This window comes from Scylla paramamosain, chromosome 7 (assembly GCF_035594125.1).
Source record: "Scylla paramamosain isolate STU-SP2022 chromosome 7, ASM3559412v1, whole genome shotgun sequence".
Classification (NCBI taxonomy): Eukaryota; Metazoa; Arthropoda; class Malacostraca; order Decapoda; family Portunidae; genus Scylla; species Scylla paramamosain.
In genome coordinates this window covers 25,178,116-25,203,115 of record NC_087157.1, presented here as the reverse complement: position 1 = coordinate 25,203,115, position 25,000 = coordinate 25,178,116, and the positions used below count along the sequence as shown (strand labels likewise).

General features: G+C 42.5%; 1 protein-coding gene across 1 annotated transcript in view; it reads right to left on the bottom strand.

The window, feature by feature from the left end:
• The window catches only part of LOC135101786 (uncharacterized), a 398,691-nt gene that overhangs the window by 175,950 nt on the left and 197,741 nt on the right, over positions 1–25,000 (bottom strand). Inside the window, exon 7 of the mRNA XM_064006081.1 lies at positions 3,712–3,781. Within this exon, the coding sequence (XP_063862151.1) occupies positions 3,712–3,781 (70 nt within the window). The remainder of the gene's footprint in view (positions 1–3,711; positions 3,782–25,000) is intronic.

The window sequence follows — 25,000 nt, the reverse complement described above, 5'->3', positions numbered from 1 at the left end:
CATTTACTTCTTGTCCAACTCCAACTGTCTCATATTACCACCTCTCTCTCTCTCTCTCTCTCTCTCTCTCTCTCTCTCTCTCTCTCTCTCTCTCTCTCTCTCTCTCTCTCTCTCTCTCTGTAGCAGCACACGAGCCCTATTAGGTCCCAGAACCCATAGAATCCAGGCCTTTACAATTCCGCAAGTTACCCCAGCTGGGCGGTATATGGCACGCCACCCTGCCGTTCCCTTGAGATACGAGGTCCTGCCGTGTGTAGCCCTCGTATTACTGCTCGTCTTACACACATTTCCACCTCTCGTTTTCTTTCAGAGGCGCATAAAAGAATGGCTCCTTGCAGTACATCCCGGGCTGGAGAAATAAGTGTAAGTCTACAGGTTCCACTTAAGGTTACTGCCCTCACCCGCGCACTGGAGAGAGAGAGAGAGAGAGAGAGAGAGAGAGAGAGAGAGAGAGAGAGAGAGAGAGAGAGAGAGAGAGAGAGAGAGAGAGAAACGGGGGAAGGGAGCAAGAGGGAAGGGATCGAGTTGAAGGCCAGCACCATCGTACTTCACTTACAATCTTGAACAAGAGACCCAAAGCTCGTGAAAGAGAGAGAGATAAAAGAGAGAGATAGAGGAGTGAAGAACAATATCCCAGCAGTACGATTCATATCTTCTGCTTTTCTTTACTTTTCCTTATTTTTTTTTTTTTTTTTTACCCGTTACGTGTATCTGTTCGACGAATCAGACAGAATAGCGCAGCGTGGGCAGAGCAAAACTTTCCTGACTGCCTTTCTCCTCCTGAATCTCCGCCTGGGGTAACTCTTGGTAGCGACACCAGCTTTGTGCCTCAATCAGCTTACAACGCCAACCTCTTACCCGGAAAGAGGAAGGGACTGAGAGAGGTAGAGGTAGAGAGAGAGAGAGAGAGAGAGAGAGAGAGAGAGAGAGAGAGAGAGAGAGAGAGAGAGAGAGAGAGAGAGAGAGAGAGAGAGAGAGAGAGAGAGAGAGAGAGAGAGAGAGAGAGAGAGAGAGAGATAAGGGAGGAGAAAAATATAGAAACTCTCGCCTCGGATTAGATTCAGTGTGCCGAGATAACAAAGAGGAGAGCGCCAATCAATAGTGCCCATAGCTGCTCTTGCCTTCGACGTCTACCTCCTTTGTATTTAGTGGGAAATAAACGCTTTTGAAGAGAGAGACAGAGCGATTGAGCGGATGTAAAGCACTTTGTCAATGAGATAAATAGATAGATAGATAGAGAGAGAGAGAGAGAGAGAGAGAGAGAGAGAGAGAGAGAGAGAGAGAGAGAGAGAGAGAGAGAGAGAGAGAGAGAGAGATGGGGTTAAGAGACGAATAGGGTGTGTGGTGGAGTGAAAGGTTATAGTTTGCTGATTCGGGAAAATTTGAAATGGCAGCAGCGAATCTGGCTCGTGAATGCTCGTTTTTGTGAAGCCAAGGGTCGGGTACGTAGAATAGTAGTAGTAGTAGTAGTAGTAGTAGTAGTAGTAGTAGTAGTAGTAGTAGTAGTAGTAGTAGTAGTGCAGAGAAACATGAGAAAATGAGAACTAGGGCGAAGACGACGAGGATGATGACAACAACGATGGCATGAAAGCAAAGAATAAAACAAGAAAGGCGAGAGATGTCGACCTTCCAAACTGACAAACAGTGGACTGTCTCAAATTACAAACAAGGAAACCATAATCACATATTATTACGAGAACACGAGTGACCCCTGAAAATAAAGAGTAAATAAAATAAAAGAAAAAATACACACACACGAGAGACAGTTGACACAAATAATATACATGAAACTAAATTGTATGACAAATTATATATAAAAAAAGTATAATTGAAAAGTAAAAAACATCTAATACTACACAGAAAGCTTGAAGACAAAACCTTACATAAAAAAAAGAAATAGCAACAATTGAAATGTAAAAACACTTAGTAACATACAGCAAACTATTTGAGTTCCTGCGACAAAAAGAAAGCGACACAAGAACAGGAAGTAGAGCAGTGACAATAACAGGAAGGACAGACAGTAAAGGCAACAAGAATATTAGCAAAAACGAGCCACCTGAAGAGAACAGTAAACACACTCTAGTTTTTCCTTCCCAACGTGTGCTTTTACCTGTGTTTACCTGGAGACTAACGAAGTGGAAGGTGAAGGAGGAGAGCCGTGGAAGAGGAGAAGAGGGTACCAATACGGGAAAGAAGAGGAGGAAGGGAAGCAGGAAGAGGGGCGGTAAAGGTGCAAGAGGATAACGACGACGACAGCGGCAAAGACAACGTCAAGAAAAATAAGAAAAGGAAGGGAAATAATCAGGATAAGAATCACGGACGCAGAGAATAATACATCAAGGAAAAAGGAGCAGAGGAAAGAAGGAAAATGAGAAAGTCTGAATAGAACGAAGAGAAAGAGAAAGAGAATGTGGAGGATAAGGAGAAAGAGGATGAGGAAGAATGTGAGAAGAGGAGGAGGAGGAGGAGGAGGAGGGGGAGAGGCAAAGATCACCTCTGGCCACATTGATTTATTGATTCCAGAAACTCACCTGCCAACGCCACGCTCTGCCAGGTGCCTCTCCCTCCTCCTTCCTCCCCCACTTCACCTATAATTAAGTCACCTGCGGGTAAACTAAATAAAATAAAATCCTAAACCACCTTCTTTACAACACGGAATACAAACACACACCACTCGGGAAATCTTTCTCATTCACTCCTGTAAAGAACCTTTCCCTCCTCCTCTTCCTCCTCCTCCTCCGCTTCTTTCTCATCATCTTCATCCTCGCTCACTATGTCGTCTTAAGATCAGGAAAAAAAAACGCAAGGAAATATTTCGCCATTACAGACAAACGTAATCTGCTCTTGACCCAAATAACCTCCTTTTAACCTCGTTTTAAGCTTCATCTCGGTGTATTGAGAGAGGGAGAGAGGGAGGGATAGAAGCAATAGCAGCAGTATAAATATCAGTGAGAGGAGACGATTGCAAGAGACGAGATGCAGGAAAAATAAACGTATCCTGTTACGAAAACGATACAAAAATGCTCCTGGAATCCCCAACGCCAATATTGACTTTAGCTTCACACAATAGTGATTTTTACAACAAAGACCGCCGTGGAAATATTCAGTCTTATGCAATCTTTTTTATTCTGTCACTTGCATGATGAGTGAAGCGAAGTGATAGACAGTTCACTCTCGAGTTGTCAAAATAATTCAGTCTTTCCTCTCTTTCCTCTGCGTCAGGTGTGTATAATTACAGGCGTGAGTGACGACGTGAGTGCGCTGCCCCTTGATGGAGGCCGCTTGTGAATTATCTTTAGGTGTATTTTTTTTATGCTATTTTCTTCGTCTTGTTATGTAGTGGACGTCGCGCTCGAACTCCGGGACAGACAGAGACAAATAGTGAGGTTTGTCTACTTTAAGGCATAGCATCTGGTCATCTTGTTAAGAATGTAGAAAGAGTACGAGTATGTAGTCGGACGAGTTGTTAGCGTGTTTACTGGTAGGAGAGGAAAGCTTGCAGTCCCTTCCCTCTATGTGTGTGTGTGTGTGTGTGTGTGTGTGTGTGTGTGTGTGTGTGTGTGTGTGTGTGTGTGTGTGTGTGTGTGTGTGTGTGTGTGTGTGTGTGTGTGTGTGTGTGTGTAACCTCCAAAAAACGGAAAATACTAGTCTACTTCACACTTTAATCAGTAAACTCGGCGAGATATATGGAAGTAAAAAAAAAAAACTAACCTTGCTGCCATTCCAAGGAGGCGAGGTAGCGTCCCAAACACTCGAGGTGAAGAAAGCACATTCCCACTGTCTGTAAAGAATACATTTCCCCATCAATGGTTAGAAAGTGTAGTTTTATGAGGGCTATGATGGTACTACTATTAATATTATGGAGTGAATGAAAAGCTTATTTGTTCATGAATGTGTTTGTCAGTAATGATTTTTGTGCAATGTCACACTCGTATCTTCCCGGACCGAGACTTATCGATCTTAAACATTACTCGTACATTCTATAAGTTACTCAAGAACACTGAATTTTCATAAGGTATTTTTACCACACGGCACGTCATTATCTTACCTCCAATCTCTCTAATCTCCATGCAGAATCTGAGCTCTCTGCAATAAACTACTATAAAAAGAATTCTTGATAATCTTTCAGACTGTACAGCAACGCAATTATGAACGAAAGAAAAGAATAAAAAGCAAGTGAAGAAAAAAAAGTTACAAAACAGATGACGCTAAGACGCAGCTAAGGCCACGCAAGACATTACTAACTCTTCTCCAAATTACAGCAAGTTCTTCCCAGCATTAGGTCGCAGTTGCTTCCCTCCTTCCCTCTCTCCCTCCCTCTCTCGCTTTCTTGCCGGAATTACGTAAACTGGAGAGCCGCGCGCAGCCACTTGAAGGTCGTTTCCAGGCGACGCTCCTAACATTAAGAGGACGCCAGCGAGCACACGAAATTGTTTAAGACTGCGCCACGTCAGCGGGGGCGGCATCTGTGTGGTGGTAATCGCTGCTCGCTGGGGGATTAAGGCTGCATCAGAGGAAGGGAGTAGGGGTGGTATGTGAGGATCCCTGCATGCATTACACTCGCTTCACCACACAAAAGTTGCATAAATTGGTCTCGCACTTGATTAATTCAGGATGCTTGTTGTAATGAATATCTTAAGTAAATCAGGTAATAAGATGAATTAAGTAAGTGTATTCTTATTTAATTTGTTTTTTCGTATATCATTGTGCGTAAAGTGTGTTAGCAATAAATGTTTATTTATTAAGAGTGGATGAGAGAGAGAGAGAGAGAGAGAGAGAGAGAGAGAGAGAGAGAGAGAGAGAGAGAGAGAGAGAGAGAGAGAGAGAGAGAGAGAGAGAGCCCGTGTCGCTGGCCAGGAGTGCGGCGTTTCTCAAATCAGTGTTACGCTCTGACACAAAATATTACACAATCTTTACACGTCTGCAACACCTGCGCGGCGTTTCTTTCTATCTTCCTTTTTCTTCTTGTGTGAGGCACTTAGCGCACTATTACTTTTCCCTAAGTTTGTTTCGTATTCCTGGCCCGTGATGTTTCTGAACGTGGAGGACGACGGCAAAAGTGTAGTTTAATGGAAGATGAAAAGAACGGGAGTAGGAAGCGAAGAGAAAGTGACCTGTGGCCTCTTCAGGTGTCACTTCATCAAGTATTTATTCAGGTGGATGTGTATTCTCCTGCACTGAATGTCACATCGGCGAGTCATGAAGGTGAAAAGGGGTTGGGAGGGTGAGGACGTTGAGGCAGAAAGATTACGCCCAGTTTGCCACTATCCTATATTTCCCACGCACTTCTGTTTGTCCTTCACACTGTATCACGAAATGCTGTAGTATTTATTGTTCTGTCTGCTGAAAGAACAGGACAGATGAGCCTGATTGATGACTAGACTGCGTTAAAATCTCAACAAATAAATTAAAAGCCAGACCATGCTAAATATTCAACAACAGTTCCAATAACCTCATGCAAGGCAGTTCCTCCAACGTTGAAAAGCAACCTTTCCCAGAAAAAAGAAGCACCTAATGTAACAGGAAGGAAAACATCTCATCAAGCATCTCTCAGCAAGAGATTGGCAGAATTTCAGGAATCGTTTACCTATTTCCGTCAAACTCGGGCACTACAAGAGCAAAAGACTCGCTGTTAGGCAATGAGGGGCTAAAAAAGAGACACAAGTTACAAAACATTGGTGCTGTTAATGGATTAGCTTTTAAACACACAATACATAATGGAAGTTTGATGTGATGGATACTTCTCTCAGCAAACTACGCAGCACCATTAAAGGAAAATGAGGACAGAATGGTGTATATATTTGACATCTGGAGGAACAATAACCATCTCTCTCTCTCTCTCTCTCTCTCTCTCTCTCTCTCTCTCTCTCTCTCTCTCTCTCTCTCTCTCTCTCTCTCTCTCTCTCCGAAACACAGCTAGAAGGCTTAGGTACATACAGTCACCTTCCGTTACCAAAAACACAACACAACACACACACACACACACACACACACACACACACACACACACACACACACACACACACACACACACACAGGCTCTCAGTAACCCACACACGCACACGCTCGTCCTCAATGGCCCATATCCACTCCCACCGCGCCTTGGTGACCCACATACTTACACGTCGTCTCTGACTCAAATACGTACATGTAGATCTTCTACAAATTACGTACATAAAAGGAAGAGGGTCACTTGAAATCAATGAGAATTTTCGAAGATCATTTATCTTATTCATATGGTAACAGGAGTTAAGATTTCCTTTTTTTTTTCGTTCGGTTAATTTTTTTTAAAGGGCATAACCTGGAATTACTGCAAAGAATGATCTGATAGTAAGTAATAGTAAGTCTCTCTCTCTCTCTCTCTCTCTCTCTCTCTCTCTCTCTCTCTCTCTCTCTCTCTCTCTCTCTCTCTCTCTCTCTCTCTCTCTCTATTTCTTCACGATTCATACTTTTTTCCCTCATCTATGCATTTACTCTCACCTCCTACCTTTCATTCCTCTTTTTCTTTTTCATATTTTCCTCAGATGCTTCATTTCCTCTCGCCTTGCTACCCCCTCCAGCCATCACCACCACATCCCCTCTCCCTGTTCCCTCTTTCTCCTTCCTCTACCTCCGCCTCCTGCTCCTCCCCACCCACCCTCATATACTTCGTGGAAATGCTAGCGTGCCCTCGGCCTCACCACCGCCCAGATCACAGACAGGAAAGGGAAGAATTCCATTTGAGCCGCGAATTCCTACCTTGATAAAGCGGCTGGTGTTAAAAATTTTGTGAAGAGGGAATTTTCTCTCTCAATTGAATTATGTGGGACTCGGAAATGGCAGGTGGCGGCGCTAGGGATGATAAGTGGTGACAGCAGCGGTGGTAGAGGTGATTGTAGCGGTGGTGGATGGTAGCGGTGTATAGTCGTGGTGTGGGGAAGATTAAGATACGTTTTCTATTGTGCGAGTCGTGTGGTGGGGGGTGTTGGAGCTATGTAACGAGATGGAGGTGGTGTAGCGAGGGGAGAGGAAAGGAAAGGAATGAAGGAGCCAGGGAGTATAGAGGGAAGGAGAGAGAAGTGAAGGAAAGGTAAAGGGAAGGAAGGCAGTGATTAAAGCCGTGTTTAGTAGGGTTCGTACCTTCCATGCCAAACTTTCCCGCCTCACTCCCAACTTTTGCTTCGCCTTCTCCTTCCACTAATCCCCCGCGAGTCTGGCCTTACATCCCGCCTCCCGTCAATCAACAAGTCGGTGAACTAACGATAAATCAAAACTTTTTTATCTTCTCTTCGTGTTGTTGGTCGGTAGTGGTGGTGGTGGTGGCTGCATGTGTGTTCCTCTCCAGGTGCATCCAATACTTTGATTTAGTTCACGTGTTCAAGAAACAAAAGTGACAAGGAAATCTACAAGTTGGAAATTCTTTTTCGGTTTCTCTCTCTCTCTCTCTCTCTCTCTCTCTCTCTCTCTCTCTCTCTCTCTCTCTCTCTCTCTCTCTCTCTCTCTCTCTCTCTCAATCCCTCACCACACATACTCAAGCACACAATAAAGTAAAGGAGGAGAGAAGGAAAATATCATAAAATGTAATCAAACGGTATTAAAAGACGGAGCCACAGCAAGATGAACTTAAGTCTTGTAAAAATATTAGTAGGAATAATTAGAAAGGTAAGAGCACACACACACACACACACACACACACACACACACACACACACACACACACACACACACACACACAGAGAATGTAGTCGTTAATATGAACTATGTGAATACGAATAAGAGAGAGAGAGAGAGAGAGAGAGAGAGAGAGAGAGAGAGAGAGAGAGAGAGAGAGAGAGAGAGAGAGAGAGAGAGAGAGAGAGAGAGAGAGAGAGAGAGAGAGAGAGAGAGAGAGAGAGAGAGAGAGAGAGAGAGGACAAAAAGACATCCATCCAAAAGGTAATTTCATTTTAACAGACTTAATAAAAGAAATAGAATTAGGTGAATACAAGTTTACACTTACGTCAAAGGAATCAACTGACACAGAAGCAATAGACATGATAAAAAGTGGAAGAGTAATACTAAAAGGATGCTGGAGGACAACTGACAGATGACAAGTCGGAAAGTTAAGGCCCGGGCTTGCTACAGAACGTTCACCTATAGAAAGGAGAGACCCACGCATCATGAGAGATAAGAATAATGAATAATACAATACATTCTATAAGCATACTACAGCACAACGTAACCCCACTGGAAAACCAATAGACAATTAATAACATTAAATTTACTTGACGTCAAACCAGATATAGCACTGTTAAACAATCATGGTCTCAAGAACAATGAATCATTACACTACACACAAAATTAATACTACTCAAAAAGCAAGTGATGGAAGTGAAATAGCAATAAAAATTTCAATACAGCACAAACTTTATGATGATTTTATCACGATGTATTAGCGGTAGAAATAGATACCACACTAGGACCAGTAATAATAGCCACCACGTATCTGCCACCAAGAAGACCATATCTCCCGTACCCAGGTATATTCAAGTCGATAAACAGCAATATACCAGGAGATCTCAATGCCTCACATACTCAATTTGGCAATAATAGTAGCAATACTGTAGGGAGAAGCCTTGTTCAATTAATTAATATATCTTGGTTCACACTACTCCACATTTATATTTCAAGGTGCAGCCACCAACCCAGACTAAATTCTAGCAAATCAGCAGCACTTCTAAAACATCTACCATGAACCTGGTAATATCACTAACTCAGACCATATTCCAACAATTTTCAAAATACCCACCACAGCAATATTCAAGAAACAAGAGGAAACATACAACTTTGAAAAGAGCAAACTGGGATAACTTTAAAGAATTACTAGTCAATAAAATTACACTTAAAAACCTACAAGAATCTACTACAAGAGAGATAGAGGCTGAGGCTCAAAAGTAGCTTAATATTGTAACAAATGCAATGGAAGAACGCATTCCTAAAAGCAAAGTAAAGAAAATATATGAACTGCAAATTACTCCCCAAACAGGAAACCTAAAAGAAGAATATCAGACATTAAAAACAAATGCAATAAGACATGGCTGGATGTACATAAATTATAGAAGGTACGCACAAGTAAGGCAGAAGACAAGAGAAAGGTGTAAGGAAGTTTTTAACAAAAACTGGGAAGATCAAATTACAGAAGTAATGAAATCATGCGAAGATACAAAGACATTATGGGAAAAAAATCAACAAGCTAAGAGGCAAACGTTCACAACAAAATGCATATCTGGAAGATCATAATGGAAGTAAATGTAAAAAAAAAAAAAAAAATGTGGTATTATGAAAATAACCTGGGAAGACATTTTAGAATAACCCGAAACACTGTTCATGTCAACATTTACCTACAAAACAACCAGCACCGAACAACACCATCACCAACAGTAAACTTCAATATATTAAACAACAACAATTTCGATACAAGACTGATAATAGCGGACGATGTAAGAAATCACATAAAACAAATAAGGAACAAAGCATGGGGACTCTCGAAAATACATAAAACAGTAATGGAACAGTGCCCAGACAAAGCCATCGGAATGTTAACGAATACATATAAAGCCTCCTTTGCCTCAGGATACTTCTCCAATATATTTAAAAGAGAAGTAATAAAATTCATCCCAAAAGAAAACAAATCACCAAAGAATCTTATTAACTAGAGACTCATCTCTCTCCTAGAAATGCCAGGTAAATTGTTCGAAAAAATATTTCAAGGAAGATTAAATGAATTCCTTGTAAAAAATAATATTTTGAAAGACAGACAACAGACAACGCCCTAAAAAATGTATAACTACAGCAATAACCACAACATACGAAACAATATCCAACGCACTGAGAAGTAAACAACAAATCACACTAATACTGAAAGATGTCACTAAAGCCTTCGACAAGATATGGCACGAGGGTTTAAAATATAAGATTTTACAAATCAGTCTACAATCATCTCTAGAAACTTTACTTTGCACCTTCTTAGATGACAGAATAGCCACGATCTACATTGACGATAGTAGTAGCAACTATATAAATATGTTGGGCGGAGTACCACAGGACAGCGTGCTTTCACCTACGTTATAATTATACACTATACATGAATGACTTGCCCGTAGCTGGACCATCTTGCCTCGACACCATGTATGCAGACAATGTAACACAGGTCATAATCACAAACAGCAAGTCCAAACTCATGATGAAACGCAAAGCTGAAAGATAAATAAATAGTATTAATAATTATGAGAAACAGTGGAAAATTAAGAAAGTTTAAGGTATCCCAATAGCACAAATTAAATCAGAAAACCTTCCAATAAATAATAAAATTATAGAGCCAAACACAGGTGGAAAACTACTGGGATTCAAAACACAGTGGAGGGGAATCGCCACACACATAACACAGGACACACAAAAGAAAAACAGTATTAAGTAAACTATACAGGTTAAAGAGCAAAATCCCCGAAATTAAAACAACACTTATAAAAACACTATCAGTGCCCATCCTGTAATACCCACCCATACCAATAAACGCTACTACAAATAATCAGAAAATTAAATTACAGAGAGAGATTTAAGTAGAGCCCCGCGATTCATTAGTTGGAATGACAATGACAGAATATTAAACACACAAAACAATTACATTTGAAATATAACACTACTCCTATTAACATATCCATACACTACAGAGCACAAAACATCTGGTAAACAATAAAACAGAACAATGAAGACACGTACAATAGCTTAATAAATAAAAGGAACAATGACTTCAAGCACAGTTGGTTCCGTGGTTCATTAATAACCGCAGTTCAATAACCTCCTTCTCCAGTTTACACAAGCTAAATCAATACGAGTATCATAAGTCATGTTGAGTCAGCCGCGACGGTGTGCTTGTGCACCCCTCTCCCTCACGCCTTGTGCCCTGAGTCGCTGGGACTTGTCGAGCACATGAGCGACGGTGTTCTCTTGCCCGTCCCAGCGAGAAATGTTGGCCTTGCATGGCGCCCGGCAGCGGTGGTAAGGCTGAGTGTACCCCGATTCGCGGCAGCTGCTCAGAGCCTTCAGTCTTTGGTGGCAGCGGGAATGACGGAGGACATATAGCAAGTTAGTAAATAAACAATAATTCTAACTGGCGAGTAAGGTAACACCACTATCACATTACAATGGCCAAGAATAAAGTACTAATAACATCGAAATAGCAGTACTATATAAAGACACAATTTCATAAGAAATGAGCAGTGTGGTTAAGGACACATGCTGTCTATCTCTAACTTTCCTTCACACTTCTCTTCCCACCCGTTCTCTCATCAACTCTTTTTTTTTCCGCATCCTTTTTCTATTCAGTATCCTGTATCCATCCAGTTCCGGGTTTTCGAGACAGTTCCAAAACGTTCCTTGATTAAAAACTTTCCCCTTCACGGTTCGTAACGACGGCACAGAAGGAAAAAATGAAAAAAAAAAAAAAACTTACTATCTCCCTCAACTTTGTGTATCTAGGAAAAAAAAAAAGTAAAAAGTTTGGATGTGTTTTGTTGTCGCCGAAGACGGTCTCTCTCCCGGGAAATTTATGCGCGACACTGAGGAGACAGACACGTGACGGCAAGAAACGTGACGGTAGGAGGAGGAGGAGGAGGAAGAGGAGGAGGAGGAGGAGGATGAGAAGGAGGAGGAGGAGGAGGAGGAGGAGGAGGAGGAGGAGGAGGAGGAGGAGGAGGAGGAGGAGGAGGAGGAGGAGGAGGAGGAGGAGGAGGAGGAGGAGGAGGAGGAGGAGGAGGAGGAGGGTACCCATCACCCCGTCAGACACTGGAAAATATTTATATCACAGAAACACACAAATACAGAAATGCACTAACTGCCAAACCTCAACTAATCCATTAAAACGTCTAGCAGCACAAGAAGCCCCAACCAATTCCTGCCGTGGAAGCGCCAGCCAATTCCTGCCAAGTGCTAGAATTCACCACTCATTCGTTAGAAAACAGAAGGTCGCGGTTTGAATTCCAGACGGTAAGATAAAACGCGGGTTCTTGTTGCGTTTCCATTCTTTTTCTTCCTTTTCATTTTCTTAGGAGACCCAAAGCCGAAGTTCTAACGTTTCTCGTTTTCTTTCTTCTTAGCGACGTTACAAGCAAGAGTTATTCTCACGTTTCCATTTTTCTCTGACACTCCAGAAGCTCTTTCTCTTTGGCATTGCACAAGACTGAGTTGTTACTTTTTTTTTACTTTCTTCCCTCTTAAGTATTCCAGGGAATTTTCTTTCCGTTACTCCACAAACATTTTTCTTTGGCCATTACAAAAGCTCCAAGTTTTTATTTATTTTTTTCTTATTCACTCGAGAAGCCTGAGCTTTTCTTAAGCTTCGATTTTTTTCTAAGGTAAGCCACAAGCCTGAATTCTTTTTAAGTTTCCATATTTTTCTTCTAAGGCATTCCAAAATTCCAAGTTTTTTAGGTTTCGTTTTTTTTAAGGTAGTTGAAAAGTCCGATTCCTCCCATTTCCATTTACCCTTCTTTTAGAGAATGTAAGTGCCTGACTTCTTGGTATTTTCAACTTTTTTCTTCTTGGGCATTAAAGAAACCTTCTTAGGTTTTTATTTTTCCCGTTTTCTTTTGTCTTAGAGACGGCAAAATGTTATTTTTTTCTTAGATTCCCATTTTTTTTTCTTATGCACTCTGGAAGGTCATGTTCCTCTAAGGTTTATATTTTCTTTCGTCTTAAGCATCCCAGAAGCACATTTCTTCTTAGGTTTCCATTTTCTTTCGTCTTAGGTGCGCCACGAACCCCGCCAGCTCCTCCCTCCCTGCACTCGGTCAATTATCACATTTTATCCCTCAGATGCAGGCAAACAGTGGCCTCAACAAGGGTTAATCCCCGCTAGCTCCAGACACCACCATGAATATTCACACGCACAGACACACACATGGTACTAGGATTCAAAGGGGATCTCTCTCTCTCTCTCTCTCTCTCTCTCTCTCTCTCTCTCTCTCTCTCTCTCTCTCTCTCTCTCTCTCTCTCTCTCTCTCTCTCTCTCTCTCTCTCTCTCTCTTTAGTATTATGTTCCCTTTCGTTTTCTTGCTAGGAAGTTAAGCGGTCTTTTGTTTTCACGTGAATTATAAATTTTCTCTCTCTCTCTCTCTCTCTCTCTCTCTCTCTCTCTCTCTCTCTCTCTCTCTCTCTCTCTCTCTCTCTCTCTCTCTCTCTCTCTCTCTCTCTCTCTCTCTCTCTCTCTCCTTTATGAAATGGTCTCTTGAATTGATATTCCGGGTTTTCACTTCATTCCTCTTAATCTCTTCCATCATTTATTTCAGCGTTTATCGTTCCCTCCTCCCTTTCCTCTTTTCTCTCCCTCACGCTCACCTCGCCTCGCATCACTCATTCTCCTCTCAAACCGACCATGTTTTGTAATTTTATCTAGCTTTCTTCTATTCTCTTTTTTTTCTCCCTTCTTTGCTACCCAAGCAGGCCTTTCTTCGTGCACTTTTTTCAACCATTCTTTTTCCCTACCCACAGTCTTTATTTTTATTTCTTCTTGTTTAATTATGTATGAGGGAATAGACAGAAGTGGTTCATCTCAATGTACGTATCATGGTATTTAACATTTTGTTGTATTCACAATTTCATTTATATATTCCTAAATTGATTTTATTTTATCATATATAGAATGGAATATGAGTTAAGGAAATCGGTCTTAATAAAAGTCTCAAAACGTCACTGGCACGAGAAATCGTCAGAGATGTCGCCAGCCATCCTGCAAAACTTTTGGAGGTGCTCTGAAACTTTCCTTTTGAGAGAGTTTAGTCGTAGAGAAGAAGAAAATAGAGAGAGGCAGACTGATCCCAAGCCTTCCAGTGACGGAGCGGCGCTGCTGTTCCATTTTTGCATCGGGAAGCTGAATGGAATGCATCACAAGTTAATAAAAACGGATTTTTTACTTTTTATCACCAGAGAATTTCCTTCCCTTGCAATCCCCCTTTCTCTATTTTTCTTCTTCGTAACGTCTCTCTTTCCTCGCTCACCCTTGTCCTTTCCCACTGCAAGTTAAGGAGGGCGTCACGAGGCCTGTGGAGGAGGGGCTCACGTGGAGGTGAAAAGGAGAGAGAGAAAAAAGAAAAACTATAAAGAAAGGGAGCTGGCCGGGCCCTGAAGGGGGATCCTCTTGTGTTGCTATTGATCTCTGCGTCCTTCTAGCAGCAAGTGTTTCTTTTGAGGGAAGAGACGGGCGAGGGAAGCAGAGAAAGGTGAGACCAAGGGTGAGGGGCGTGCAGGGAAGAGAGGTGAGACCAGCAGCAGCAGCAGCAACAGAAACAGCAGCGGTGGCAGTGGGTGGCAAAAGTGAAACAAGAGTATGTGGTGGGAACGGAGGAGGATGAAAGTATTGTAGGAGGAGAGAAAACTTAAGTGAGGGTGAGAGAGAGAGAGAGAGAGAGAGAGAGAGAGAGAGAGAGAGAGAGAGAGAGAGAGAGAGAGAGAGAGAGAGAGAGAGAGAGAGAGAGAGAGAGAGAGAGAGAGAGAGAGAGAGAGAGAGAGAGAGAGAGAGAGAGAGAGAGAGAGAATCTTCAACTTTTCATCCATACTAGAACATGTCACTTTCGAGTTCAAAGTGTCGACGAAATAAAAGTTACGCAACACCACCACCACCACCATCACCACCACCACCACCAACACAACCACCACAACGACCACCAACACAACCACCACCACCACCACCATCACCACCACCACCTCTACCACCACCACCACCACCATCACCATCAACGCCACAACCACCATCAACACCACCACCGATACCATCACCACCACTTTCTCCACTTTGATAATCACCACCATTACGCAACACATGAATTAGCTTCAGGATGTAGGCTGAACAAACACTTCCGACAATATGTACCATATAACTACTGGGGAGAGAGAGAGAGAGAGAGAGAGAGAGAGAGAGAGAGAGAGAGAGAGAGAGAGAGAGAGAGAGAGAGAGAGAGAGAGAGAGAGAGAGAGAGAGAGAGAGAGAGAGAGAGAAAATGAAAAAAAACATGGTTATTTCCCGTCACTCATTTTAGTTTTGCCTTATTTTTTCCTTATCCCTCCCCTTCCCTCATCTTTCTTCTACTCTTCCTCCTCCTCCTCCTCCTCCTCTTCCTCTTCCACCCTGCAGAGGAATTCCTAACGAAGCATTAGATCACAAATGAGGCGCTGGAATATATGAATTTATGACCTTCACTTATTTGTGTCGAGGAGGAGAAGGAAGAGGAGGAGGAGGTGGAGGAGAAGGAGGAGGAGGAGGAGGAGGAGGAGGAGGAGGAGGAGGAGGAGGAAGAGGAGGAGGAGGACGAGGAGGAGGAGTAGGAGTAGGATCACCAGCAAAATAAGATGGATGAAAAGATATTGATGTGAAAAGAGGAAATCATAAATAGAAAAGAGGAGGAGGAAAAAGAGGAGGAGGAAGAGGAGGAGGAGGAAGAGGAAGAGGAAGAGGAAGAAGAAGAGGAGGAGGAAGAGGAGAAGGAGGAGGAGGAGGAGGAGGTATGGAAGAAAAGGGAAGCTTGAGAGAGAGAGAGAGAGAGAGAGAGAGAGAGAGAGAGAGAGAGAGAGAGAGAGAGAGAGAGAGAGAGAGAGAGTAAAAAAGGAGAGACTGGATAAGTGGAGGGAGAGAAAAGAGCAGAATTGGGAGCCTCACTTGACGTTGTGGTGCGGAGGGAAGTGGCGGCTGAGAGGAGCAGGAGGAGGAGGAGGAGGAGGAGGAGGAGGAGGAGGAGGAGGAGGAGGAGGAGGAGGAGGAGGAGGAGGAGGAGGAGGAGGAGGAGAGACGTGCATGAAGCCAGCAAGTAAGAAAAGAAGAAACCTTATGAGAAGGAAAATAGGATCTGGTGACGCAAATTACGATCAGAGAGAGAGAGAGAGAGAGAGAGAGAGAGAGAGAGAGAGAGAGAGAGAGAGAGAGAGAGAGAGAGAGAGAGAGAGAGAGAGAGAGAGAGAGAGAGAGAGAGAGAGAGAGAGAGAGAGAGAGAGAAGAGAAGAGAAGAGAAGAGAAGAGAAGAGAAGAGAAGAGAAGAGAAGAGAAGAGAAGAGAAGAGAAGAGAGGAGAGGAGAGGAGAGGAGAGGAGAGAGAGAGAGAGAGAGAGAGAGAGAGAGAGAGAGAGAGAGAGAGAGAGAGAGAGAGAGAGAGAAAATCTGTCTCATCTCAGATGTTCACAATCAACTCGTGTATTTACCTTCGCGTCAGAGCAGCTGTCTAATTCCTTCCAGGGATATCACCTGTTAAATCTGGCGGAGAGGAGACCCTGTCAACAAAGGCTGGTGCTGTGGACAACTATTCTCATCCTCTAGTCTCCTACCAACCACTCCCTTCCTCCACCTTCATCTCCTTCCTTCACTTTCCTTCTTTAATCTTAGTCGTGTTTCCTTCTCTTCCATATCGTGCCCTTCATCACGGAGCATGCTTTCAATTTCTCCAAACTCCCTTTTTAGTATGATTTTCTTTTCTTCTCCGTCCTATTCCTCTTCTTCCTCTCCCACCTCACTCCTTCGTTAACTCACTTCTTCCCATTCAATGTTCTTCGTCTTTTCCTCCAAACTTCTTTCGTCCGTTTCCTCTCTTCTCTTGTCATCTTCCTCCTTTCTTTAACTATCTTTTCTTTCCTCTCTCTCTCTCTCTCTCTCTCTCTCTCTCTCTCTCTCTCTCTCTCTCTCTCTCTCTCTCTCTCTCTCTCTCTCTCTTCCTTCTTCCTCTAAGTCATTGTCCTCTCCTAATAGCTCCCACCCGCTTTTGATCCCTCCTCTCTCCTTTTATTTCTACCTTTTTCTTCTGCCTCTTTTCTCTCCTTCCCATCTTTCTCTTTACCATACCTTCTTTTGTTGTCTTTCATCTCCCCTTCCTTCACCTTCCTCCCTTGTTTACTTTACTTTTTCTCTCCCTTCTTTCTCTTCTTTTCCTTCCCTTCTTCACTCATTCTTTCCCCATCTCTTCCTCTCTACAATCTCTCCCTCTCTCCCTCCCTTCACTCTCTCCACAGCGCTCTCTCTCTCTCTCTCTCTCTCTCTCTCTCTCTCTCTCTCTCTCTCTCTCTCTCTCTCTCTCTCTCTCTCTCTCTCTCTCTCTCAGCTCAAACACTCTATACATTTCACTCCTTCACCACCTCATTTCCACGAACCCTCTCACTTATTCTCCTCTTCCTCGTTCCTCCTTCGTCTTCACACCTCCTCACTCCTCCTCCTCCTTTCCATATCCACCCCCTCTGCTTTCCTCCCAAGACTCTCCCCCAACTCTCACTCCTCTCCCTCTCTCCCACTCCCTCCTCCCCTCCTGGTCACATCGACGAGCCCAAAACTGTCTCCTGAACTTGGTCGTAAATTCAGACAGGCAGGACACACGACTTCCACAGGAGCAGGTGACGGAGAGAAGAGGTGGTGGAGGTGTTGGTGGTGGTGGTGGTGGTGGTGGTGGTGGTGGTGGTGGTGGTGGAGGAGGAGGAGGAGGAGGAGGAGGAGGAGGAGGAGGAGGAGGAGGAGGAGGAGGAGGAGGAAGAAGAAGAAGAAGAAGAAGAAGAAGAAGAAGAAGAAGAAGAAGAAGAAGAAGAAGAAGAAGAAGAAGAAGAAGAAGAAGAAGAAGAAGAAGAAGAAGAAGAAGAAGAAGAAGAAGAAGAAGAAGAAGAAGAAGAAGAAGAAGAAGAAGAAGAAGAAGAAGAAGAAGAAGAAGAAGAAGAAGAAGAAGAAGAAGAAGAAGAAGAAGAAGAAGAAGAAGAAGAAGAAGAAGAAGAAGAAGAAGAAGAAGAAGAAGAAGAAGAAGAAGAAGAAGAAGAAGAAGAAGAAGAAGAAGAAGAAGAAGAAGAAGAAGAAGAAGAAGAAGAAGAAGAAGAAGAAGAAGAAGAAGAAGAAGAAGAAGAAGAAGAAGAAGAAGAAGAAGAAGAAGAAGAAGAAGAAGAAGAAGAAGAAGAAGAAGAAGAAGAAGAAGAAGAAGAAGAAGGAAGAAGACTTTACTCATAAAAGATAAAAATAAAGAAAAGAAGGAAAACAAGAAAACAAACGAAAAAAATACAAGGACAACAAAAAAATAAACACGAACAACATAAACGAAAATAAACATCAATAACAAAAATACATCATTGAATCCAAACATACACACAAATAAAAGGAGAAAAAGAAAAAAAAACAAGACCAAACACGTTGAGGGGAAAAGACAAAAAAAAGCGGCGTACAAAAATACAGTGGCAGGACGATTAGGTAATAAAGTTGCTTACATAAAAAAAAACACACACAAAAAAAACAATAGCGATAAGAAGCGAACGTGTGAGGTGAAGTGGGAGTGGTGGTGGTGGTGGTGGTGGTGGTGATGGTGGTGGTGGTGATGGTGGCGGTGGTGGTGGTGGTCGTGGCGGGTCCTCTCAAGAGAACAAGCCTGGCTGGGGAAACTGGTTAATTACGGGAAGGAAAATTAAAACTCGGAAGGGAAGGCGAACCGAGAGACGAGAGACGAGAGAGAGAGAGAGAGAGAGAGAGAGAGAGAGAGAGAGAGAGAGAGAGAGAGAGAGAGAGAGAGAGAGAGAGAGGGGGAGGATCCAAAATGCAAAACTACGAGAGTAAGTCCCGGTGGTTGGAAATTAACGATTGTTGGCGAAGTTGGGAGAAGTAAGAGAGAGAGAGAGAGAGAGAGAGAGAGAGAGAGAGAGAGAGAGAGAGAGAGAGAGAGAGAGAGAGAGAGAGAGAGAGAGAGAGAGAGAGAGAGAGAGAGAGAGAGAGAGAGAGAGAGAGAGAGAGGACAAGTCGTTCTTCACGTGACTGCATTCATCATCATCACCATCACCTCCGAAAAAGAACTTCCTTGTCTTGGCAGGCTACTTAGTTCTCTTTAGCGAATAGGAGGAGGAGGAGGAGGAGGAGGGAGGAAAAAAGAGAGGAATAAGACAGAAGGGAGATGGTGTTGATTCCAGCTTTTCTTCTCTTCAAGACAGATTGTACGTGGAATTGTCATCTTCCAGGAACCTCAACAAAACCTTAACAATACAGGAACTCCTCATGGACAAAAATGGTACCTTCTGGGAACTCCTCCTATTAATGGCAATCCCTTTTCTGCCAAACTCTTCCTCGGTGTGTGAGCGAAGATGGGATTTGTTCGCTTGTCCGTCTTTACTGTGTTCACGTATTGAGTTTTGTAATAATTCTGACAAGACAAGATCTGGTCAGAAAGTAAGTGGCGGGACTGGAATGCTTCATAAGTTACAATTCTGCCTTGATTCTTCGAGGAAATTGTGCAAGTGTTATTGCTTTTTGGATTCGAGTTACACTTGGTAACTTATTTTCATTATAGGAACTTGGTGTTGGTGAGCCTGATCAACTGCAGTACAAATAACAAAATCAAGGTTATTTGGTTTCTAATGTCACGGTGTGGTTACGCTGGTGTTGTCTTTATCTCTCTCTGCAATATGCAGAAATCATAACAACAAAAGTACTATATAGAATCTTTACAAGCACCTCTAAAAATACTAAAAGAATATATTGTTAAGCTTTCTACAAGTATAACGTTTAATGGAGATTATAAGACAAGAAAAGTCACTTTTTTTTCAACAGAGAAAGGATTAAGCATATCAAAACCGGAACTACATTAAATTTACATATCCAGTGACTTTCTTCAAGGTTTACATTCCCCAGGGAGTTCCTGAGGCAACAAATATGAGGCCCTGCCAGTCCGCCACTCCACTAGCAGCCGTACAGTTCACGGCGGTGGTGACCCAGAGACGAGCTGATCGGCGGCTGATTCCTCTGAGCTGCAGGTCCATAATTGAGGTGTCTGGCGAGGGTCTGGGTGGTGCAGACATCCTTCACTGCCTCACCAGTATATATACGCCCGGCCACTTAGGTATTAATTAAAGGAGACTAGTTTGAAGTTAAGGGAATCTCTCCATTACGTCTCTGTCTCTACCTACAATATACCTACAGCACATTAGCATAACGAACATAAGGACAAGAATAGCGGGAGATTACATATTATTACTTTATTTTCTTTACTGTATTTTGTTGATTTTTCCGAATGAATAATTTTGTTCAATGTAGTGTACTGAAATTAAAGACCCTAACAAGGATATTAACTCATTAGCTGTGTTGAATCTGTATAATCCCTTTGTAAAACTCATTTCGAAAGTGTAAATACCTGGCTTTAGTTAGTTCTGATTTGAGTAATGCAGCCATCACCCAATGTCCGCGTGGAGGTGAAGAAATACTTGACCAGCCTCAATACATAATCCAGTTACACTTCAGTATGCCGGAGCCCAGTACCCAGCAGAGGGCTCCACCACAGCCTCTTGTCAAATGAACGCCCATCCCCCTCTCCCCATTCTTCCAAGCAGTCCCCGCGCCCTCAGAAGAGAGAGAGAGAGAGAGAGAGAGAGAGAGAGAGAGAGAGAGAGAGAGAGAGAGAGAGAGAGAGAGAGAGAGAGAGAGAGAGAGAGAGAGAGAGAGAGAGAGAGAGAGAGAGAGAGAGAGAGAGAGAGAGAGAGAGATTGCATAACCTTGAAATATCACACATAGCGCTCTTTCCTTTTCACCCTCCTTTGTGTGTGTGTGTGTGTGTGTGTGTGTGTGTGTGTGTGTGTGTGTGTGTGTGTGTGTGTGTGTGTGTGTGTGTGTGTGTGTGTGTGTTTGGTGTGTGTGTGTGTGTGTGTGTGTGTGTGTGTGTGTGTGTGTGTGTGTGTGTGTGTGTGTGTGTGTGTGTGTGTGTGTGTGTGTGTGTGTGTGTGTGTGTGTGTGTGTGTGTGTGTGTGTGTCACCTGTAAAATTGAATAAAGTCTTACCCCAAAAAAAATTCAGATTAAAAAACACAGCAAGAATAACGAGGATGAAAGTTGTTCTAGCTACACTCTTAAAAGAGAGGAGGAGGAAAAAATATAACTTAACTTTAAAATTCCTTAATCTGGCAATATATAAGACTTGGGGGACTCCCGGAACAACTCAAAGTGCCGAGTGAGTCTTTCTACTCCCGAGGAATAAATTTATACACCATTAGTAACGTTTAATATAAGTGTGTGTATATTTTCCTGGCGCGGCGCTGCGGCAATAAGCTGTGTTGGGAGAATTTTATCGCCGCGCCAGCAGAGGATAACAACGGCTGCACTTTATGGACGAGGCGGCATTGATTATTAAGACACAAAAAACAGACAGCACGGTCTCGCACCACAATGGCGGCCCCAGACAGTTACGATGCGCGCCAAGAAGGTTCTGAGGCTCCGATAAGAGTATTTTGATTCCATAAGGAAAGTGTGGTTCCGTGATAAGATTTTTTTATTTACTGGTAAAAGATTCTGAGTCTCTGATGGAAAGATTCTGATTCCCTTACAAAAATGTGGTTGCCTGGTATTTCTGATTTGCTTATGAGATTCTGATTCTCTGATAAAATAAACATTCTAATTCTCTTATTAAAAGATTGAGTTCAATCGCAATTTGAAAATATTTTAATTATCTGCTGTTTTCTGGTTCCCTGAAAAGATTTTCATTTGTTGATTTAAAAAAATCCTGATAAAACGTTTCTGATTCTCTAGAAAAAAAAAAAATCTGACTCGGAGTCTTAATCCATGAAAATAAAACTTAACTGCCAATAACAACTTCATGATAGTACCTTATTTTCTTCACCAGGAAGTAAAAACACCAAACTTTCTAGTACAGCAAAATAGCATTGAAAACTTTTTACACTAACTTTTCTTCTCTGTTCTTTTCTTCACCACTGCATTAACTCTGTTATTACCAACACTCACTTTGCTGAGACACAGAACACAGTGGGCATAATTCTCCCGTTACGCGGCCAGCCTGCAATTCTTAGATGGCGCAGGATCTGAACTGCAAAGCGCAATATGAAACGATATTGAAAAAGGACGGCAACCCTGCGGAAGATACCAGGTGGGTGAGGCAAGAAACCATTAAAGAAGATTCCAGGATAAAATGAAAAAGACGAAGAAGGGAAAGACTCACTGGCTGGATAAAAAGACGGAAGAACTAACAAACTTTGAGGGAAGAGAGCAAGCAAGCATAAAAGTAAGTAGGCAAGCAAGCAAGGAAGGAAGGAAGGAAGCAGGGACAAGCAAGAAAGCAATGCAAGCAGAAAGCACACAATGAATTCTATACCAAATGAAATAATGTATGAGAATAAACACAACAAGTAAACGCAACCAGGGTTCAAACAGCGATGAAAAAGCAATGCGCACACAGCGGGGAAAAATGAAAAGCAGGGTGTAAGAAAGAAAGGGGAAAAAGAGTAAGAAGTAAACTGGCGTGATATGACGGTAAAGAAGGGGAGAGCAAGAAAAAAGGAGCGGGGGAAGGAAGTAGGAAAAAATATATAAGAAACCAGGACTGGGCGAAATGCGAAAGAAAGAAAAAAATACAAGGCCAATAAAGGAGAGAGAGAGAGAGAGAGAGAGAGAGAGAGAGAGAGAGAGAGAGAGAGAGAGAGAGAGAGAGAGAGAGAGAGAGAGAGAATGTGCCTGTATGCTCAGAGTCAGCCTCAGTAAACACATCACTGCCTCACTCCCACAAGACAGACAACTCCTCCTCCTCCTCCTCCTCCTCCTCCTCCTCCTCCTCCTCCTTCTACTCCTCTTCCTCATATTGGTGGCGCAGCGAAGAAGACGAAGCGTGGGAGGTAATATCTGAAGTGTGTGGGAAGAATGGAGAGAGAGAGAGAGAGAGAGAGAGAGAGAGAGAGAGAGAGAGAGAGAGAGAGAGAGAGAGAGAGAGAGAGAGAGAGAGAGAGAGAGAGAGAGAGAGAGAGAGAGAGAGAGAGAGAGAGAGAGAGAGAGAGAGAGAGAGAGAGAGAGAGAGAGAGAGAGAGAGAGAGAGAGAGAGAGAGAGAGAGAGAGAGAGAGAGAGAGAGAGAGAGAGAGAGAGAGAGAGAGAGAGAGAGAGAGAGAGAGAGAGAGAGAGATAGACAGATGAAGAAAAATGTGGGGAAAGAATATAAAGAAAAGAGGAAGAAAAGACAAAAACGTTAAGGAAGAGATGCAGAAGGAAAGGAAGAAGAAGGAAGTCAAGGCAAGAAAAAAATGTTCGAGGGAGAAAGAAGGAAGTAAGGAATGAAAGATAAAAAAGAGATGTAGGAAGAAAATGTGAAAAAAAGGAAGAGTGGTGGATGCGGAAAAAGAAAGAAGGAAATAAAGAATTGAAGAGAACTCGAGAAAGAGAAGTAGGAGCGAAGATGGAAGGTAAGGAGAAGTGGAAGAAGACGAAGAACAATAAAGAAGAAAATATATTGAGATGAAAGAGGAGGTGAAAAGAAAAAAACACACACAACCGCGATATGAAACGTGATACAGAAAGTGATATAAAAGTAAGGAGACCTGAATGAGATGGGTAAGTGTGAGAGGTGAGTCAGTAGGAAGGAAGTTTGAGTCAGGAGGAAAGAAGATGTGTGTCAAAGAAGAAAATGAGTTAGGAAAAGGAAAATTGACTCAGTAGAAAGGAAAATTTGAGGCAGTAGAAAGAAAATTAGTCAGAGGAAAAATAGTAAGTCAACAGGAAGGAAAACTGAATCAATAGGAAGGAATTGTGAGTTAGCAGGAAGGAAAATTGAATCAGCAGAAATAAATGAGAATCAGCAGGTAAAAAATAAGAATCGGTAAGAAGGAAATTCTTTGTCAGCAAGAAAGAAAATTGAATCAGCGGAGCAGGAAAAAAAAAAGTCAGAAATAAACATACTCGTATAAATAAACAAGGAAAATGTATCAGGAAGCCCAAGAAAATAAATGAAAAGTTGAAAGAAAAGAAAGAAAAATAGAAGTAAGTTCTTACTTTACCTCCTTTCAATTTCTTTTATCATGGAATGTTCTTATTTAAAAACCAGACTAGTTAATTTTACATCAGCATCCTCTAACATCTGCATACAGTGAGATCACTTAAAAAAAAAAAAAAAACACACACATAAATGCATCATTCCTCCTGACCTCCCAACGCTGCCATGACCTTGACACCTGGCCCGGGAATTTGCGATGACCAGCACGAATCTGCCTCCATCAGTTCACGTAATTGCTGGTGTTACGTGACGCGACTTTGTTGTTTGGCGAATGTTGTGTGGTGTTTAGTACAGGTGTGTGTGTGTGTGTGTGTGTGTGTAGTGTGTGTGTGTGTGTGTGTGTGTGTGTGTGTGTGTGTGTGTGTGTGTGTGTGTGTGTGTGTGTGTGTGTGTGTGTGTGTGTGTGTGTGTGTGTGTGTGTGTGTGTGTGTGTGTGTTTCCCTTAAAATAGATTGTTTAGGTTAGGTTAGGTTAGGTTAGGTTCTCTCTCTCTCTCTCTCTCTCTCTCTCTCTCTCTCTCTCTCTCTCTCTCTCTCTCTCTCCTCTCTCTCCTCTCTTCTCTCTCTCTCTCTCTCTCTCTCTCTCTGTGTGTGTATGTGTGTGTGTGTGTGTGTGTGTGTGTGTGTGTGTGTGTGTGTGTGTGTGTGTGTGTGTGTGTGTGTGTGTGTGTGTGTGTGTGTGTGTGTGTGTGTGTGTGTATGTGTGTGTGTGTAAGTTTCTTAAGAATACGAGTGCTGGTCTGGCCGGGGGCTACGAAACAAACACACGGAAAAAAAAAAAAGATCCAAAACACACCAGTCCGAGGGAAGGAGAAAAAAAGGAAAGAAAAAGGTAAAATGAAAAAAAATAATGGGTCGGAGGGAGGGGTTTTCAAAAAGGGGCAGGTCAGCTGGGGTTCCGAGGCGCCTTGATACAAATGTTATTGAAAGAGTACAATATGTAGGAAGGTGAGGGAAAACAACAATAGAAAAAAAAAAGAGAGAGAAAATGGTGATCCAAAAAAATAGTGAGTTTGACGAGTGAAAATACTGAATAAATCTTGAATACATACCACGAAAAGAAAATGGACGCTGGTGAATAGAATAAAAAAAAAATGTCAGTGGATGATGTTAACAATTTGTACAGACCAGTAAAGAAATAACTTTTTAATGTACCTGAGAGGAGAGAGAGCCAAACGCTTAATGAATTCAGAAAACCAGCTGTTGATGATAGCAATATAAGAAACAGTGGACGAGGAGG